Consider the following 20,117-nt stretch of genomic DNA (forward strand, 5'->3'; position numbering starts at 1 on the left):
AATTGAATCCGTTCATCTTTGCATCAGTGCATACTTGCGTCAAGTTTGCGAAATGACTTGAGTGTTTCACAATATATTGGGGTCACGAAAATCTCCGATGCATGTATACACAACTCAAAAATAGGACCACTGGATCTGCAGCTTATCTGGGCCCTGGCCTAATGCTGTAACCCAAATTTGGTAGAATTCTGACTGGTGGGTTTGGTGAGGAAGATTTTTGTCAGAATTTACACGATTTTCCAAATATTTACTAAGTCCACCAGTTTGACATTTCTGGTCATGTGATGGACATGACATCCACAGTTTAACATCATGACCCTGTCCTAATGTTAAAACTCAAAGTTGGTAGCATTCTGACAGGTGGGTCTGGAGAAGATTTTTAAAGGAATTAATGCAATTTTCCCAAAAATTGACCAAGTCGACCATTTTGACACTTCTGGTCAGGTGAGCCGCATAACTTCCACAATACAATTAACATCCCTACCCTACCGTAATGTTGCAACCCAAGATTGCTAGCATTCTGACAAGTGGGTCGAGAAGAACATTTTGGAAGGAATTTGCGTGACCGCCATTTTGACACTTCCGGTCACGTGATCAGCATGGCCTCCGCAATTTAACACCAAGACCGTGTCCTAATGTTGTGACCCAAATTTGGTAGCATTCTCACTGGTGGGTTTGGAGAAGAAGATTTTTGAAGGAATTTACACGATTTTTCCAAAATTGATGTCGGCCATTTTGACAAACTTCCGGTCACGTGATCAGAATCACTTTGGCAATGTAACATCCCTATCCCAGCCTAAAGGTGTAACCCAAACTTGGTAGCATTCTGACTGGTGGATCAGAAGATTTTGGAAGGAATTTAACAAGTCGGGCATTTTGACATACAGTAAAACTTCCTCCAACACGGGGGATACGTTCTGGGATAACCTCATGTTGGAGGACTCATTAAATGTATGGGGAAATTGGGGATGAATTCCAGGCTCCCAAGGAAAGTAACCCTAAAATAGCCTTTCTTGCTTTTTTATTTTTTACGTTTCTTTGTATGGAACGGTGCAGCATTATTAAATATACATTAAAATAAGTGTTCGTCTCATAATAGTGCTGTATTATTGCAAAATAACTCACCTTATTGTGAGGTGGTTGTTGGAGGTTTGGGTGTTGATGTGCTGGTGGATGGTGTTGATGCGCTGGTGGATGGGGTTGATGTGCTTGTGGATGGGGTTGATGTGTTGCTGGTAGCTGCTGAATTCGGCCTAAGAAAGTGTTATAGGCACTTGCTTTGCCTTCTGTTTTAATTCCATGTGAATAGTCGAGTTCCCACAATAGGGTCCCGTGACCGTTTTTCCGGGACCAAGGTTTGAAGGTTGATTTTAGTCAATTTGAGGGTGCTGATTAAAATGAGCTGGGGTGAACCTCGTGAAAATGTGGGCTAACTCGGCCAGATGCGAAAATTGAAAATGGCCACCATGCTACTTCCAGTATATCAAAAATTGCATATCTTTGGTTCTACATGTCCGATTTTAATGATTTTTGGATCAAAATATATGTTTTGAAGGTCAAGGATGTCATATATTACCATTCCAGATTGTTATATTTAAGGGTTAAGTCACAAAATATGAAATAAAACTTTTCGGGGGCCAAATCCAAGATTGTCGTCGAGTAACATCTGGAAAATAGTAAAAAAAATCAATTTTCTTCTCATAATATTATTGGCAGTGAATCTTTTCATGTAAGTAAATGTTTGTTTATATGTGGGAGTGCACAACAAATTGAGACAAGAAGAGAAGGACGCAATCATTGTCTTTATTTTCAGAACATGATGTTTACATTATACGTGGGAAACACTACAAACGTAACATCAGATGTTTTCGGTTGATGTATGAAGCTCTGAGTCGACGGATGATCAGAGTTGGCATGCAGGATGGGGTGTCCCTGTCTGAAAATACAAAGGAGAAGATTGCCATACTTTAGGAATCCTCCACAACTCCAGAGCAAAAGTAGGAAATCTACTCAGAGTTGGAATCTCACCCAGATATTGTGTCCTTTGTGGAACAAGTGTTCCAGAGCGCCGAGTCATCTAACAGTTCCATGGTTAAGTAGTGGTTGAGTTTCATGTCCATGGTAGAAGTTCTGATGCTGAATATCCATGCAGTGAAAACAAGGAACTGGGATGAATTCAAGGCTTCATTGCGAATGATGATGCCATGGCTCCATGTCTACGACAATGACCGGTATGCTCGCTGGCTTGTGGAATTCTGGCTTGAAGTAAGTAGTCTTCCTGAGGAAAAGGCCAGATACCTTTGAGATGGATTGTTTGCATAATCAATGACTGGCAGGCCATATTCGTGTTTGCCTCTAGACCTCTGGATTGAAATGACAATGAACAAAGGTTCCAAGATGAAGGCTGGATGGCTGAAAATTCTGCGGAATGAGAAGATGCTGTTAACTACTATGAGGAACGTGAACTCAGTCAACAGAGTAAGGGCAGCTCTTCACACACTGGCACAGATGAAGACCTCTGCTCTGAAGCATATTGAGAATACCCCCAGTCGTCTGAAGATTGACGAACAGGTTGTCCAAGACCTAGACAGTTGCATCACTGAGTTTGACTGTGACCCATTTGACTTGGATAAACCACAACTGAGAGCTCTGGTATCCGGTGTTGTCACCTCAGGTGACCTGGAACGTGATTTTGAAAGTGCTCACGAAGATGGTGAAACAAGAGTGACTCAATTCTTCACAGAACGAATGTTTTCACAGAACACATCATTTGATGCTACTATACACAGATGTTCAAGATACACTTTCAGCAAACCTCCTGTAACAAGGGATTCAGTCTCAGGCAAAGTGACAAAGACAGATGCTATGGAAAACAGAGCAATGGCATTGTTAATTTGGCTGGCAGAATCTGGTGAAGAGAAGTTTACTCTCGCACAGGTGATGGAATTTCGCGTGACAGATGAGTGTTTACCCATATTTAACATCAACGGTACCATGAAGAAAGTGCAAAAATCAGTCCGTTGAGAAATTAAACATGCAGCCTGTCGAACCTTTTCCAGATCAGTACATTGCCCGAGTCGATATGGTTTTCCTGTGGAGATTAGCGACCCCAACTGCACAAGATCGTGAGAAAGCTGATGGGTCTGTCCTCATGTGGGGAGATTATGCTGAAAAGCTTTTTTCCGTTATTCGCAGAAGGCATCCAAATGCAAGCCAGATTGTTTTTGTAAATGATGCCTATGGTGTGGAAAATTCCATCAAAGACAGTGAGCATGAGCGGCATAAATCCACGACAGCATATAGAGATGGGTCCAGAATTGTGTACATGAAAACATCAGATAGGTTTCCTGCCACAAAGAACTTCCAGGTGCTGTTCAGCAATCAGGGAAACAAACAAAGGCTGCAAAAGTTTCTTAAGGATGAGTTCACCAAGCTTGTAAAGAATCATAGAGAAATTGGCTTTGTGTACTCCATCAGGCAAAATTGTTGGAACATCTCCTCCGGAGAAAGGATGGAAGAATTTGAATGTCGTCACATTGAGGCGGACACAATGCTGTTCTTCATCTATTCGCAAATCCAAAAAGCAGGAAAAATGGAGACAGTCGTGATTGATGGTGAGGACACAGATGTAGTGATTCTTTCTGCATATGTTGCACATCAACTGGAGGGCACCCTTGCTCTCAAACGGAAAGACAAAATAATCAGCTGCAGAGACCTTTGCTCTGATGATGTAGCTGAAATATTAATCCCATTACACATCCATAGTGGATCTGATACAACATCTGGCTTCTATGGACATGGGAAAAACACAGTTTATGAAAAAGGAACAGGAACTCAGGAGGCACGCAATCTTTTGAAAGATGTTGGCAAAACACTTCCAGTGACACAAGAGGTGCTTCAGCAAATGGCCACATTCACTATTAGACACATCTATAATGACACAATCAGTAAAACGTTAGGTGAAGCCAGAGCACGGAAGTGGGGTCAGATGAAAAACAAGTCCACGTCCCACATCCCACCAGATCCAGATTCTCACAATCTGCATGTGACGTGAGTTAACTACCAAGTTTACATTCAACTAAACTATGACAAGCCGGATGCAGCCCCAAATACCACCAACCATGGATGGACAATGAAAGACGGTAGATGTGTGTCAGTGAGGTATACCCATGATGCACTCCCAAGAAGTTCACATGACTTGGTTGAACAAGAACAGACATTGTTGCACGATGATGAGGCTGAAAGTAATGATGAAGTTTGTGACTCTGGAGCCAGCGACTCAGATAGCGACTGAAGGATTACATGTATGTGTTTCAATGGAGATTTCATTTCATTTAATTTACAACTGTAACAACATTGCCACAGTCAAAATATGAGAGATGTTAATATTATTTTATTATGACTATCTTAGATAAAAGACAGTTTGGACAGTACATCAAACTTTGGTCAATGCAAATTACAAGAATACTTACCCGGAAAGCGTCAATTGCCGGGAATTCAGATAATTCATGTTTTATTTCATTTTTCCATTGAAACACTGTTGCTCTACAGACAAAATGAAGGAATGTTGATATTCTTTCATCATATTACTGTTCTCGATAAAGTACAGGAGGGATATACAAAAGAATGGTATAACCTACCTGAACAGTGTAAAAGTTGAGAAATTGATATTATGTACACATCATGTTCTGAAAATAAAGACAATGATTGCGTCCTTCTCTTCTTGTCTCAATTTGTTGTGCACTCCCACATATAAACAAACATTTACTTGCATGAAAAGATTCACTGCCAATAATATTATGAGAAGAAAATTGATTTTTCACTATTTTCCAGATGTTACTCAACGACAATCTTGGATTTGGCCCCCGAAAAGTTATATTTCATATTTTGTGACTTAACCCTTAAATATAACAATCTGGAATGGTAATATATGACATCCTTGACCTTCAAAACATATATTTTGACCCAAAAATCATAAAAATCGGACATGTAGAACAAAGATATGCAATTTTTGATATACTGGAAGTAGCATGGTGGCCATTTTGAATTTTCGCATCTGGCCGAGTTAGCCCACATTTTCACGAGGTTCACCCTAGCTCATTTTAATCGGCACCCTCAAATTGACTAAAATCAACCTTCAAACCTTGGTCCTGGAAAAACGGTCACGGGACCCTATTGTGGGAACTCTACTTGAAGTTCTGTGTAGGGATTTATCTTGGGCCTTCCATACCGTCCTAATGGTCGATTCATCCACGCCAGATTGCCTGGCCAAAGATGAAGCAGAAACTGATAATTTATTCAAGATATGAAATTTGACCTCCATGGTCATCGTTTTCCTCCTCTTGTCTGGTCCGTTGGTTCAAATTAGGTCTTTTGGGAGCCATAATGATCAACGTAAGCTCACTTGAAGGCGGCAGGTTCGAAGATGGCAACAGGTTTATTTGTATAAACGTGCATTTATAATTCAATTTATATACACTCGCAGCACGAGCTGCCGCTTGTATATAAAATTAAATGGTAATGAAGTAAAGTAAGAAGGAAAAGGAATAAATATTTGGGAAAACAGCCGTTTTTGTCGCCATTAATCCAAAATGTAAATTCGAACTGCGATTACGATGGCGGCAGGTGGTGACTCATATCATCTTATGTGTAAATTAAATGTTAATTAACCCTTATCCACACAAGGGGGGGGTCTTTTTAGCCTTGTATGTAGCCGAAGGAGACCTCGTTTGTGTGGACAAGGGTTAAGTAAAAGTAATAAGAATAATAAGTACAGTAACAAGTAATAAGAATAATATACATCTTGGGGAAAACACCAGCTACGATTGCGAAAATGTGAAGCACACCCTCGCGTTGGAAAGGTTTTGACGCATTTAATTCAGCGTGCAAATTGGAAACTGCGCTCGAGGAAGCCGCGTTGGAGGAAGTTTTACTGTACTTAAAGTACTGTGACCGGAATGAGCTTTGCAATTCCTATTACCAGTCAGGAGAGGAACATTGCTGTAAAATTTCAGCCGGATCGGTCCAGCGGTTTGGCCGGAGAAGTCAAAAAAAGGAGACGGATGGAAGGACAGCATGTGATGACAACAATACCTTATATGTGGAATGTAAATTCCAGGTAAGCTCAAAACGATGCCTGCGATGGAGGAAGCGAAAGCTGACACATGTGGCTGTGGAGACATTAAATCAATCACGTTTTTTCACACCAACACCTCTACCGAGGTTAATCTTAGTGGCTAGCTTTGGACAATCTGCAAAGGAAAGCAACTGGAGTGGGGGGAGGGGGGGAATCTTTTATTTGTATTAAAAAACTCACACATAAAAGTTCCCAAAAATAAAACAAACAGGTATTTCAATTTGTACCAACTTTTATAAGTTGTGATAGTAATTTACACATTTTATATTATATAAAACAATCAAAGTTTAATTGCGGCAGACCAAAAGGCATTTGTCAATTTACTTGAGTATTTAACTTAAAAGTACACTCAATTGATGTGGGCCGAAAGATGTTTCACGACTGTATGAGGGTTGATATGGTTCAGTAGTGCACTGCCCATACACCACTCCAGTTGTGAGAATAGCCAACCAGGTCCCTCAATTTCATCAATGGACGCTTGAACAACAAGCTGGATTAGGGAATATTTTATGTGCTTACCGTTTCATAACATCTCTTCACGGAGGAATTAAGGCAATTGCATAAAAGAATTGTCTGTCAAAGAGTGGGATACTCAATGAGAACAATTTCATAATCACTATCCCCAAGTCAACCTTGGGGAAGGTGATCGGCGTTGAAGATGAAGAAAAAAATTATTATATGGAAATTATATGGGCATGTTGTGCCGGTTTACAATTCATATTGTGCTGATTGGGAATGTTGGTGTTGAAAGGATTCAGTTAAACAATTGCCTGCACGTGGCGTCAATGAGCGGATGCACTTTCAAGGCTCTGCTGCTTGGAACCTTCATGTTCAAATTACTTTGATTCTCCTTATTGATCGTGCAATCCAAATAACACACGCGGCACAAAGACTGGTACTTGTCCACACCGCCAATGACCTCCAGCTGCAATGGAAGTGTACAAGGCAATAAATTAATGAGTTCATAATCGAGAAAACTCACGCAATTGTTGTTTTTAATGAATCAGGAAATTAAAGTGCAGTTCGATTAAATGCACAAGTTTAGAGTGCGTCACATATTCAAAAAGAACTGGCTCCGCCAACGCATCACTTTGCAAAAACGATTCATCAAAACAGAACATGTTGCACTTCACAAACATACTTATCTATAGCACATATATCTGTGAATCTCAATGAGGTTGTTAAATGAAGTGAAACACAAAAAAAAAAGAAAAAAAAAAGAAGAATAAGAAGAAAAAAAGGGTCTGCGTCATCATCCTTGTGTGTACTTTTAACATTTTTTTCTATCTTCTCAAGAAGTATTACGATATGCAATTGTGTGTTCCTTCCGTGTCCATCAGGCTTTATTCTAAACTCTAAAGCGTTCCTGCTGTCGTCCTCTTGGAATTGCTACATTTAAGCTCCAAGATTTGCTTCTTCTTCTTCTTCTTCTTTTTCTTCTTCTTCCAATCCAGAAAGATGGGCTTTTTAAAAGAGGCATTTTTAGGATGAAACGGACACCAATTTTACTTCTTGGTAAATTGATTATTTACTTTCCAACAGTACCATTTTTATTACGAGACAGCAGGAATCCTTTAAAATAAAGCATGACGTACATACGGACGCTTCACTTTTTAGTCATAGATTAAGAACTCGGCTCGCTGGTGAAAGCTCATGTCAATCTGCGTCAGCGGACAGGTAGAATGGTGGATGAAACAAATAGGACGCTGAGGTAAGATGACCACCATGGAAAGGAAGAAGCTGACATTTTGGGCATTAACCCTTTTTTTTTTTTTTTTTTTTTTGTATACCTTGGTCGAGGCTCGTATGAGAGCTAACACACAACTCACAGCAAGGAGGCATGAGACAAGAGGGGCGGGAGTGGAAGGGACAAAACATTGGGGAACAGACATAGGTGAACTGTGGAAGGGGGAGGGATGGGGATGGGACGGGGAACATGGCGAGGGGAAGATGGACATTAAAGGGACTTTCAGGAAGGAAAGCAGGAGAATTGAAGGAAGTGGGCTTGGGTGGATTATCGGGGGTAGAAAAGATCGAGGATTTGGATGGGGGAAGATAAGAGGTGGTGGTGAACAGCTGTTTTGAAAGCCTGGAGGGAAGAATGGGAAAGAATAGAGTGAGGAAGTTTATTCCAAAGGCGGGAAAAAAGAGGAATGAAAGAGTGAAGATGAGCAGTGAAGAACCCTTCATCTTCAATGAAAGAGTGAAGAACCCTTCATCAGAGCAAAAGTGCGTATTGGTTAACGCCCCTCACATCTGTCGTCCTTGCTTTTCCTGATGTTTAAAATACTTCAATCAATGTTCTGTTAATTTCATCCATATGTATTCAACAGGTTTCCGTTATGGTTTCCAATTTTGGACATTTCTTTGCACTTCCGAGAATAAATTAGTTTTCACTTCCTGAATCTGGGTTCAAAGTCTCAAGAAATATCTCAATTTGGGTTTTACTTTGAGAATTATTTTACTTCACCAGTTAGTCAGTCCTGTTTGCCAAGGATAGACACGTATTAGAATGGATGACAAAACAAACATCAATGGAGGATCTTACTTGGGTTTCACATCCGAGTCTGTGAGTATAGGCGGCAGGTCGGTAGCACAGCATGCACACGGCATTCAGCTTCACCACGGATTCGGCAAGGGGAATCAAACTGAGAACACTGCCAAATGCCTGCACACAATGGCCAGGATGATGTCATCAAAGGGAATGCAGCGAACATTTTGACAAATAATAATTTTAAAAAGCTTTTAAATTTCATAAAATAATTCCTCCTTGTATGCACAGAGAGATTTAGAATACATCAGAGCGACATCATCTTATTATATTGTTACATGGAAGGGGTTGGGGGGATCCATAGCTAGACTGTGGTAAAGTGTAGTATGATCCGTGTGAATCGGGTAGGTTAGATTGCCATGTAACAGGGACCCGTCAGAGCAAGTCGTTTGTTCGAAGTGACACCGAGGAGGCAGCATATGTAATTTATAGACAGGGGGACAGTAATATTGCATGTACAAGCACCTCATTTGTGGGCGGGGCTATATGAGGACTTCCCATCACAGAGGCGCATGTGTTATGTGTGCAACTTGGGCCATTATGATCTCTCTGGCCAGTGTGTGCCAGCCATGGCGCCACAGTGTGCTGTGCTGTGGTTTGCTCTGAAGAAGTTTTGATATTGACCCAAGCTGGTATCACCGTTTTTGGAGAGGAAGATAGAGGAGAGACAGAAGAGCTCCACTTGCACGGAGTGCAAAGAAGCGCTTTGAGGAGCTAGAAGGGACAACCAGTAGGCCTCGTTTGAAGAGGCCAAAGAGGGCCACAAGGCCTCGTTAAGGAGCTGATCGCCACTAGTGCTCCAAGCAGCTGGTTCATTTCATCATGCTCTGTTTGGCTTTCTGCATCTTGGGTACTACTCATCACTGGCAAGTTTGCTTGTGGCTGGTTTTCGTTGTCTTTCGACCGACTTAATCACTGGCTTTTGTCGTCCCACACCTGGTTTCCAATGCGCGTTGCATTGAGTCCTGCACACACCCACCCTGTGCATGACAGACAAAGGGAAGTCCCGTCTGCATTCTTATCTTGTTGTGGAAGTGTGTTCTGTGGCACCTACAGTGGGTTAGGATCTGCACTTTATTTGTTATCCTCATCAAAAAAATTGAAGGGCACTCGGTCAAACACATAGCTTCACCACGCAATGCCTGATCCAGTGGAACATATCGGGGCCAAATTTTTTTTGAAAGAATGTGCTATTTATCGTTTTTGGAGCCATCTCTCAATGGTGAAGAATCACTTTAAAAATTATTGTATCCAGATTTTCAGCAAAATCGAATCAGTTTGTCCTTATCACAAGATAGTCCTCCCCTATGAGCGATCCCAAGCGACGGCAAGCTGTTCAGCAAACCAGTGAGGAGAAAGCGAGCAGGCGCGCGCGCACGCACGCACGCACGCACGCACGCACGCACGCACGCACGCACACAACCCTGGCATATAACTTCTTGGCACGACTCCTCGGAGTGCCATCGGTGACCCCGTCAAGCAGCCGAGGTCCTATGGCCTCTTGGGGAAAGCAACATGGCTGGCTGTTGCACAAATATGCCAAACAATGACAATCAGTCACAGAAAATGACTAAAGGTTCAGTTTCGTGTTCTCGTGTTCAGTTGTCTTACCCTTCCTCCCGCCCTTGGTTTACTGAAGCTTGTGGCGAGGCAGTTGTCCTGAAACAACTTGCCTTTGCCTCATGGAAAGCAAACCCAACTGAGGGCAATCTCAGTTCTTTCCACAAAGCTCAGAACAAGTGTGTATCTACCCTCAGGAGAGGCAGAAAACAACATCTTTCTCATCTCAAGTCTGAACTCTCAAACCTCTCTCCCTCCTCAACATCCTGGTGGCGTTTAATCAAATCTGTTTCTGGTGTATGTTCCCCCTCCATCCCCTCCCTTACCTCAAATGGCCGCACTGCTGATTCCACACGTGATAAAGCTGAATGTCTAAACTCGGTGTTTGCAGCTAAATCTTGTGTCGTAAACCCATCACTATCTCTACCCACTTTACCCAGTCGCACCCAACTGTCCCTGGACTCTGTATCCTTTTCTCCTGACAAGGTGGAGAGCTTGCTTTCAAACCTCGAGTCAGATTCTGCAACCGGTCCAGACGGCATCAGCCCACGTGTCCTCAAAGCCTGCTCTTCTGCTCTTGCTCACCCTCTCTCTGTTCTATTCACCCTCTCATTTGCCCAAGGTCATCTGCCATCTGCTTGGAAATCTGCTAACATCACTGCCCTGCATAAAAAAGGTGCAAAAACAGATCCCTATAACTACAGACCAATCAGCCTTCTCCCAATCATCAGCAAGGTGATGGAATCCATCATCGCTTCAGATATGAAATCCTTCCTCTTCTCCAATGGCTTGATTTCCAATCATCAATTTGGTTTCAGACCAGGTCACTCTACCCTGGATATGCTGCTTCTGTTCTCCCATCAATGGATGGAGGTCCTCAATGCCAGACAGGAAATCCGAGCCGTATCCCTGGACATATCAAATGCTTTTGACACAGTCTGGCACCCTGCCCTACTCACCAAACTCTCTTCCCATGGTATTCAAGGCCATCTCCACTCATGGCTCGCAGACTTCCTCTCCTGTCGCAGTCAACGTGTGCCCCTAAATGGAGTTCTTTCATCCCCTCTTCCTGTGCAGGCTGGAGTTCCTCAAGGTAGCGTTCTGGGCCCTGTTCTTTTTCTGGTTTTCATCAATGATCTCTCGGACTCTCTGGAAAATCCTCTATTTCTCTTTGCCGACGACTCCACCCTCTGCCGTACCATCTGTCATCCCTCAGACCGGCAAGCAGCAGCTTCTTCGCTCACTGCAGATCTGGATAAAATCACAAACTGGTCCAACACGTGGAACATGTCTTTCAATCCAGACAAATCTCACACTCTCACTATGTCTCTTCGAAAGGACCGTTTACAAAACCCCCCCATCCACTTTCTCAACAATCCTCTGGAAGAAGTCTTTTCTTTCAAGCTTCTAGGTCTCACTATCTGCCATGACCTTTCCTGGGAAAGTCACATTTCCAACCTCGCCTCAAAAGCCAGTCGCCGACTGGGAATTCTCCGTCGTGCTAAGTCCTTCCTCGGCCCTCTTGAGCTCCTGACCACTTACAAAGCTTTTGTCCGTAGCCTGATGGAGTACTGCTCTCCCCTCTGGGCTGGTGCTCCTGCCTCCCACCTTTCTCGGCTTCACGCTGTCGAAACCAGGCTATTTAAGATCATCGGCATCTCCCGCAATGAAGCTGAGTCTTTGGGCCTCTCACTCAATCACCGCAGGTTGGTCGGTGGTCTTTCTGTCTTCTACCGACTCCTCTCCAGCCTTGCCCCCCCTGCTCTCTCTGCGATTTGTCCCCACCACATTTCCACAGGGCGCTCAAGGTCCGCCAACAACCCCCTTCTGGTAAAACTACCAAAATCACGAATCACTGCTCATCTTCACTCTTTCATTCCTCTTTTTTCCCGCCTTTGGAATAAACTTCCTCACTCTATTCTTTCCCATTCTTCCCTCCAGGCTTTCAAAACAGCTGTTCACCACCACCTCTTATCTTCCCCCATCCAAATCCTCGATCTTTTCTACCCCCGATAATCCACCCAAGCCCACTTCCTTCATTTCTCCTGCTTTCCTTCCTGAAAGTCCCTGAAATGTCCATCTTCTTTTCGCCATGTTCCTCGTCCCATCCCCATCCCTCTCCCTTCCACAGTTCACCTAATGTGTCTGTTCCCCACTGTTTTGTCCCTTCCACTCCCGCCCCTCTTGTCTCATGCCTCCTTGCTGTGAGTTGTGTGTTAGCTCTCATACGAGCCTCGACCAAGGTCTTCAAAAAAAAAAAAAAACCCTCCGACGCAGATGCGTACGTCTATGCGGCCACACCGAGCAGCCGAAATGTGTGCTGAAAAAGATGACTGCACCTTCTTCCCCAGTGAGGAAGGGGGTCCCAGCCTCACGATAGGACAGCGCTCTACACCAAAAGTAAAATCTGAAAAGGTGTCGCCTGTTCAACAACCAACTACTACTCGGCTCCAGACAAATCGTAGAAGATTAAATGGTCAGAGCTGGAACTTAGTGGAGAAGGAAATCATCCTCCACTGCAAAGCATGGTGGGGGTGGGGGGCTCGTGGTAAAGGAAAAAGATTCATGAACCAATTGAAGCAAACAAAGCTGGCAGCCAATGCCGAAAGAGTTTCAAAAAAAAAAAAAAATTCACTGCAGTAGCTTCAATGATCCATAGATACTTGACCCAGGAAAGAATAAAGGAAATAACTGCTATCAGCAAGACAGACAAACTGGATGACCCAAGAAAAGAGAATCAGCATGAAAAATAAAATTTGGACAAAGAATGAAAAATGGACGTTACCATGGGCAATGGAATACACCAGGCGAAAAGGCGTGAGGAAAGAAAGTGCAAACACCTTGGAACAGATAATCTGAAGACGGTGCGCTAATAAAGATAATTTTAACGGGGCAGCACAAAAAAAAAAAATCCTCAAACAGAAAATATTCACAGAGGAAGAACTAAAAAGAAAATAAGAAATGACTGGTCACGTAAAAATGTCGACCTAGCACCAATGCCACAACGGAATGACGGGACATACATTTGGGATGAGATTTCCAGAGTACAAACTCCCCCCAAAAATGGACCAACAGAACTTACTGATGTGACACAGAAAATAGAACAAGAGAGGAAAACAAAAACAGATGAGATTTGAAATTTAATCACAATAACAGAAACAGAAGGTGGGCAACAGGTTGGAGAACTGAATGAACAAACAAAACTGAAAACTCCACAATGGGACCAGAGAATGACAAAAGGAAATGCTGCAGCAGCACCGGTCGAGATAGATCAACTCAAAGTTACAAAGTCAGATCAAACAGCACATTTGTAAACAAAAGAAAAAATAACAAGGATAGATTACAATGAGATAAGGAGAATAATCAGCAACAGAATGAAGAAGAGGAAGATGAGGTTGACAATGAATTGGTTAATAAAATGGAGGAAATCAAATTAATATCACCCAAAACAAATACCACCAACCCATTAAAATACCTCAAATGGAAGCCGATCTGACATGAATAAAACAAGAGTTAACGTTTCGGACTTAATCCTTCATCAGAACAAAGAAAGAAGGTGGTTCTTTTGTAATAGTGTTTTGTATACTTGTGTAATAAAAAGATTAAATTAATTAAAATTTTAAAAATGTGTCTGTCTCTGTGTCTCAATGTCTCCCATGACCACATACTTGAAGCTACAAACTCCATACTCCAGGTACAGACACAAGTTTGTGCGGGAAGTAACAAGGGCTATGTGGCCACGGCCTCGGAGGCCGTAAATTGAGGCCAAAATGACCAAAATAACATTTTTGGGCAAAGAGGATGACCAATTAGCCTCAAATTGAAAAGGCCGGACTTTTTGAGTGCAACACAATTAACCTTTTTAAAGTCCATGAGATAACTTAAATTGAAAGATCAACTTATACTTTCCCCGTCACTGGGGACGGTTATTTTTTGCGAGTTACCTCACTTTATAAAAGTGGTTGCATGCACAAGGACGAGAAGGAATTTCAGAGAGCACTGCATACGTCGACAGTACAGCAATTCACACACCTTTCTCTCGAAGGTTCCATCCAGAGCAGCAACAATTACAGTCTTTCCAGCATTTGCAAGTTCCTCACAGAAGGCTGTTACATCAGGAAACTGGGATGGGGGAGGGAGAGGAAATGACATTTGACATTGCACTCATGTTGGCTGTGCATAACACGTAACACATTACAGCTATGGAGAGAATGTGCTTTGTATCTCCAGACACAATAGATGGAATAAAGCTGTTATTCTCTCCAATTTACTCTGGACACTGCACCATATCCCATCCAGGATGGAAAGTCCAACTGTTGGTTCACGAAAAATATAAGTGACCACTATATTCATTATTGTTGTGTGTCTGTCTGTCTGTCTGTCTGTCTGTCTGTCTGTCTGTCTGTCTGTCTGTCTGTCTGTCTGTCTGTCTGTCTGTCTGTCTGTCTGTCTGTCTGTCTGTCTGTCTGTCTGTCTGTCTGTCTGTCTGTCTGTCTGTCTGTCTGTCTGTCTGTCTGCCCCGAGCATAGCTCTGTGGGTTTTGATCCGATCCTGATGAAGTTTTGGTGAGAGGTTTATATCATGATCAAGTTGTGTTTTCCGGAAAATGGGCGTGCTGCACCGATTATGGGCGGAGCCACGCCCAAAAAACATGTGTTTTTAGGGGGTAGCCTATTTCAATTTGCATCTTCTCCTCGGGGTTTTGTCGAATCTGACAGGGGTTTCGGTATTTGGTTAGCCCAATGGCATCTGTATAGCCCCACAGAGCTCGATTTTTCATTTTCGTCCCAAGGTCAAGGCCACAAGGTCACAAACTTAGAAAATTGCGAATTGTGTTTTTAGGGGGTAGCCGATTTCAATTTGCATCTTCTCCTAGGGGGTTTGTCGAATCTAGCAGGGGTTTCGGTATTTGCTTAGCCCAATGGCACCTGCATAGCCCCACACAGCTCGATTTTCATTTTCCTCCCAAGGTCAAGGCCACAAGGTCACAAACTTAGAAAATTGCGAATTGTGTTTTTAGGGGGTAGCCAATTTCAATTTGCATCTTCTCCTAGGGGGTTTGTCGAATCTGGCAGGGGTTTTGGTATTTGGTTAGCCCAATGGCACCAGCATAGCCCCACGGAGCCTGATTTTTCATTTTAGTCCCAAGGTCAAGGTCACAAGGTCACGAACTGAGAAAATTGCGATTTTGACATAAAGATCCATCTTCTCAGAGGGGGTTGTCCAATCTGGCAGGAGTTTCGGTATTTGGTTAGCCCAATGGCACGTGCATAGCCCCACGGAGCCTGATTTTTCATTTTAGTCCCAAGGTCAAGGTCACAAGGTCATGAACTTAGAAAATTTCTAATTTTGACATAAAAATCAGATGACCGCCCAAACTTTGAGAGCGAGGATGACAATATTTTTTTATGCATAATCTTGAGGTCATTCCCCACCTAAAGTCTTGAAACCATTTTTTTCTATCTCGAACAGCTTGCCCGTGGCGCCCCCTTCGTTTGTTTTTACACACTGATTTCATCAAAGTCTGGTTAATCCTTACTTTTGCTGGACATTTGCCAATTTTTGTCAAAAGCAGAGCAGGCGACGGTGATAGATAAGTGATGCCCATGTCCTCTCCAGTGAATGCTCCATCATGGATATCAAAAACTTTTTTTTGTTGTTGTATACGTTGTCGAGGCTCGTATGAGAGCTAACACAATGCACAGCAAGTGGGGCATGAGACAAGAGGGGCAGGAGTGGGAAGGACAAAACAGTAGGGAACAGAGACATTGGATCTGTGGAAGGGACAGAGATGGGGCAGGGAACACGGGGTATACAAGATGGACATTACAGGAAGGAAAGCAGGGAATTTGAAGGAGGTGGGTTTGGGGTGGATTAACGGGGGTAGAAAAGATCGAGGATTTGGATAGGGGACGATAAGAGGTGGTGACGAGCAGCTGTTTTGAAGGCCTGGAGGGAAGAATGTGATTGAACAGAGTGAGGGAGTTTATTCCAAAGGCGGGAACAAAGAGGAATGAAAGAGAGAAGGTGAGCAGAGATTCGTGATTTACGTAGTTTTACCAGAAGGGAGTTGTTGGCGGACCTTGAGCGCCCTGCGGAAATATGGTGGGGACAAATTGCAGACACAGCACGTGGGGGGGGGAGGGGGGCGAGACCGGAGAGGAGACGGTAGAAGACAGAAAGACCACCAACCTGCCTGCGGAGAGACAGTGAGAAGCCCAAAGACTCAGCCTCATCGCGGGAGATGCCTTGGTTTCCACAGCGTGAATTCGAGGAAGGTGGGAGGAAGGGACATCAGCCCAGAAGGGAGAGCAGGACTCCATCAGGCTGCGGGTCAGGGGCTCAGGTGGGCCGAGGAAGGACTTTGCATGACGGAAGATTCCCGGTCGGTGACTGACTTTGGAGGCCAGGTTGGAAAGTGGCTTTCCCAGGAAAGATCGTGGCAGAAAGTGAGACTCAGAAGTTTGAAAGAAAGGACTTCTTCCAGAGGATTGTTGACAAAGTGGATTGGGGGTGGGGGGGGGGTCCAAACAGTCCTTTTGGAGGGACCGGGGCAGTCCTTCTCAAGAAGGGGGAGAGTGTGTAGTGTAGCAGCATAGCAAACCTGTTGTGCATTTTGTGATACAAGCACCAAATTTGGCACAAATGTACATTAATATGTTGCGAACATTTTCAGATATTGGGCCACTTGAAATTCTCTCTTTATGTCCGCCATATTGGATTTCAAAATGGCCGCCACTTGAAATCTACATTTGCTATTATCTCTGGACGTAATGCAGCTATTGACTTGATTCTGGTATCTAAATGTATGTTTTTGGGGGCAAGGAATCCAATGATACCATTTTCAACTTAATATTATCTATCACAGTCTGTTAAATAATTTTATTTGGAAATTATCTCGGCAAATATTGGATTCAACACAATACTTTGAAAAGAATGTCTTCGTTCTGTAAATGTCTTAGGTATAATACTGACATGCTACATGGTCTAGTATTTGAGGCTAGGTGTAATGGTATCTGAGGCTAGGTATATACCGGTACTAAAGATACGTGTACATAAACAGTGTCATGTTAACAAGTTCAGCATTGCCACAAGTACATGTATGTTGTTGACTCATCGTCATGTGCAGTCCCCTTCACACACACAGAGGGCTGTGCACTGAAGGACAGCCCTCTGTGTGTTTTTTGTTACCATTACACCCTTTTTGCACTTGCAGCGCCTCACACACCCCCTTTCTTGCACTTGCAAGAAACCAGCTCAATGCAGCTGTGAGCTGCCTCAGTTAGCCTGGTCCAGTCCTTGACCAACCGCAATTGGTTGGTGGAGGGAGCTCTGGTGCTGGCAACAGTATCTGACCCCACACATGTCCACCTTGATACACTGCCCTCTTGACATGTTCCTCCAGAGCTGCCTTCGTTGGGGGGATGAGCTGCACATTGTTCTTCCTTGCGAAGAGTTTTCTCCTGGCCTTGTCAATGTCTGTGCATTTGCTCGTTCGATCATACAACAGGATCACGAACCTCTCAATGATGCGCATTGCATCGTCTGGTATGTCACGAGGTGCAGAGGACAGCAGCAGCAGCGCCTCAGTGAGTTCTGGCAGTACTGTCCAGACTGCCCATGTCCATGAAAACTCGACACAGTGTCGCATCCAGTTAGAGCGTGGAACATTGGCAGTGCACGAGCCTTCTCTCGTCCCAATCCAGCTGCTATTTCGTGTGCTGCGAGGTATCGGAAACTCTGGCCTGTTCCGAATGCCAGCCACAGTTTGTCTTCTGGTTGCAACTCCTGTGCCAGGGACACTGCCAGCACCACAACATTGGTGTCTACAGTCCAGATGAGTATTGCATAGTGTCCATGCTGGACTGCGTGAGATGCATGCAGCAACATACGACTGTCAGCTTCTTCATGGTTACATGGGGCGAGTGAGGTCAGATCTGGCAGTAGTGGCTTGCTGAGCACTGCCTCTCCAACAGTAATGACGAGTTGCTTGTCCTCCTGGTCAAACCATTCCATGAGAGCTGCTGAGAGGAACCTGAACAGCTCGGTCTTGTTGCTGTCCACTCGTAGGAAGTTCTGCCAGTTTCCTGGTATGGCTGCGGCAGCCACCACACGTCTCCGCACACCTTGTTCCCACTTTGCACGTGAACTACCTTTCAGTGAATCAGCAAGGTAAGTATCCCAGACCAGATCCAGGCGTGACACTGTTTGCAGCTTCGTGGACAACTATGGGATGAAGATATGCTGTGCATACTCTTCAAAGGTCTTTGATGCAGCCGGCTTCAGCATCTGGACGATGGCTGCTCCATCAAGCACAATAAAGGTCGTGACAGGAATCTCTGTCTTTGCGTCGGAGACTTCTTCCAAGCATGTGAGGACTTCACTCTTGGTACCAGTGCAGAGGCTTCCACCATCAGACAATGCAGGAGGACATGCCTGATTCTCGTGACAAAAGAACTCCTCAAGGTTTCCATCCCTCGTCTGGCAGCCAATGTACAGGCGTGCGAAGAGTTCACGGTCATTCTTGATGGAGGCGAGCTGTTTCTGACCTATGCTCTGGCTTCTTGGAGTGGAAGTGCTGAACACCTTCAGCTTGTTACGAGGAATGGGTGCGTCCATTGCCTTTGTTCTGTCCAACAGACACTCTCTGGTGAAAGCTTCGAACTGCTCTTGGCCAATCCTCTTGGCATTCATCACGGTCTTCACAGCAGCAGGATCTGCGATCTCCTTTGTGTCCAGTTTGACTACATCCTAACTCTCCTCCTCGAATGGGTTGCCCATCTCCTCTATGACACCGACGAGAGAGCGAACATCTTTCACAAATGAGGCCTGTAAACTAGGTGTCTGATCATGATGACGTGTCTACAACCAGACAGTAGTGGTTGTAGGCACGGTGTTGCAGGATGTACAGTGCTGCTGCAGTCACTTGATGTGAATTTATATTTTAGACTGCCAGTATATATGAGCTTATCTGAGTTGTTATGAGTGATTTCGTATAGTTTTTTTTTATTTTATTTATATTTACAGAACAAAGACATTCTTTTCAAAGTATTGTGTTGAATCCAATATTTGCCGAGATAATTTCCAAATAAAATTATATAACAGACTGTGATAGATAATATTAAGTTGAAAATGGTACCATTGGATTCCTTGCCCCCCAAAACATAGATTTAGATACCAGAATCAAGTCAATAGCTGCATTACGTCCAGAGATAATAGCAAATGTAGATGTCAAGTGGCGGCCATTTTGAAATCCAATATGGCGGACATAGAGAGAGAATTTCAAATGCCCCAATATCTGAAAATGTTCGTAACATATTAATGTACATTTGTGCCAAATTTGGTGCTTGTATCACAAAATGCACAATTCTTTTGAATATTTGGGCTAAGCCGCCCCACGAGTGAAATTTGTCCGGATTGAAAGACATGTTCCATGTGTTGGATCAGTTTGTGATTTTACCCAGATCGGCAGAGAGTGAAGAAGCTGCTGTTTGCTGGTCTGAGGGATGACAGATGGTATGGCAGAGGGTGGAGTCATCAGCAAAGAGATAAAGAGGATTTTCCAGAGAGTCGGAGAGATCGTTGATGAAAACCAGAAAAGGAAAAGGGCCCAGAACGCCACCTTGAGGAACTCCAGCCTGGACAGGAAGAGGGAATGACGGAACTCCATTTATGGCCACACGTTGACTGTGACAAGATAGGAAGTCAGCGAGCTATGAGTGGAGATGGCCTTGGATACCATAGGAAGAGTTTGGTGAGCAGGGCAGGGTGCCAGATCATGTCAAAAGCACGCGATATGTCTTGGGATATGGCTCTGACTTCATGTTCAGCAACGAGGACCTCCATCCATTGTTGGGAGAGCAGAAACAG

The 20,117-nt window shown here is 43.8% G+C and overlaps 1 protein-coding gene across 5 annotated transcripts in view; it reads right to left on the bottom strand.

Annotated features, from left to right (window-relative positions):
* Window positions 1-6,273: 6,273 nt before the first annotated feature.
* Window positions 6,274-20,117, bottom strand: part of TK1 (thymidine kinase 1) — an 87,137-nt gene continuing 73,293 nt past the window's right edge. For all 5 annotated transcript variants that reach the window (XM_085862879.1, XM_085862881.1, XM_085862876.1 and 2 more), the window contains 3 exons: window positions 14,280-14,369; window positions 8,685-8,804; window positions 6,274-7,061 (listed from right to left, as the gene is read on the bottom strand). In XM_085862879.1, coding sequence (XP_085719005.1) covers window positions 6,891-7,061; window positions 8,685-8,804; window positions 14,280-14,369 — 381 coding nt within the window. In that variant the 3' untranslated portion in view covers window positions 6,274-6,890. The remainder of the gene's footprint in view (window positions 7,062-8,684; window positions 8,805-14,279; window positions 14,370-20,117) is intronic.

The sequence above is a fragment of the Eptatretus burgeri genome, chromosome 17, assembly GCF_056783735.1.
Source record: "Eptatretus burgeri isolate ZD-2024b chromosome 17, Ebu_testis_v1, whole genome shotgun sequence".
Classification (NCBI taxonomy): Eukaryota; Metazoa; Chordata; class Myxini; order Myxiniformes; family Myxinidae; genus Eptatretus; species Eptatretus burgeri.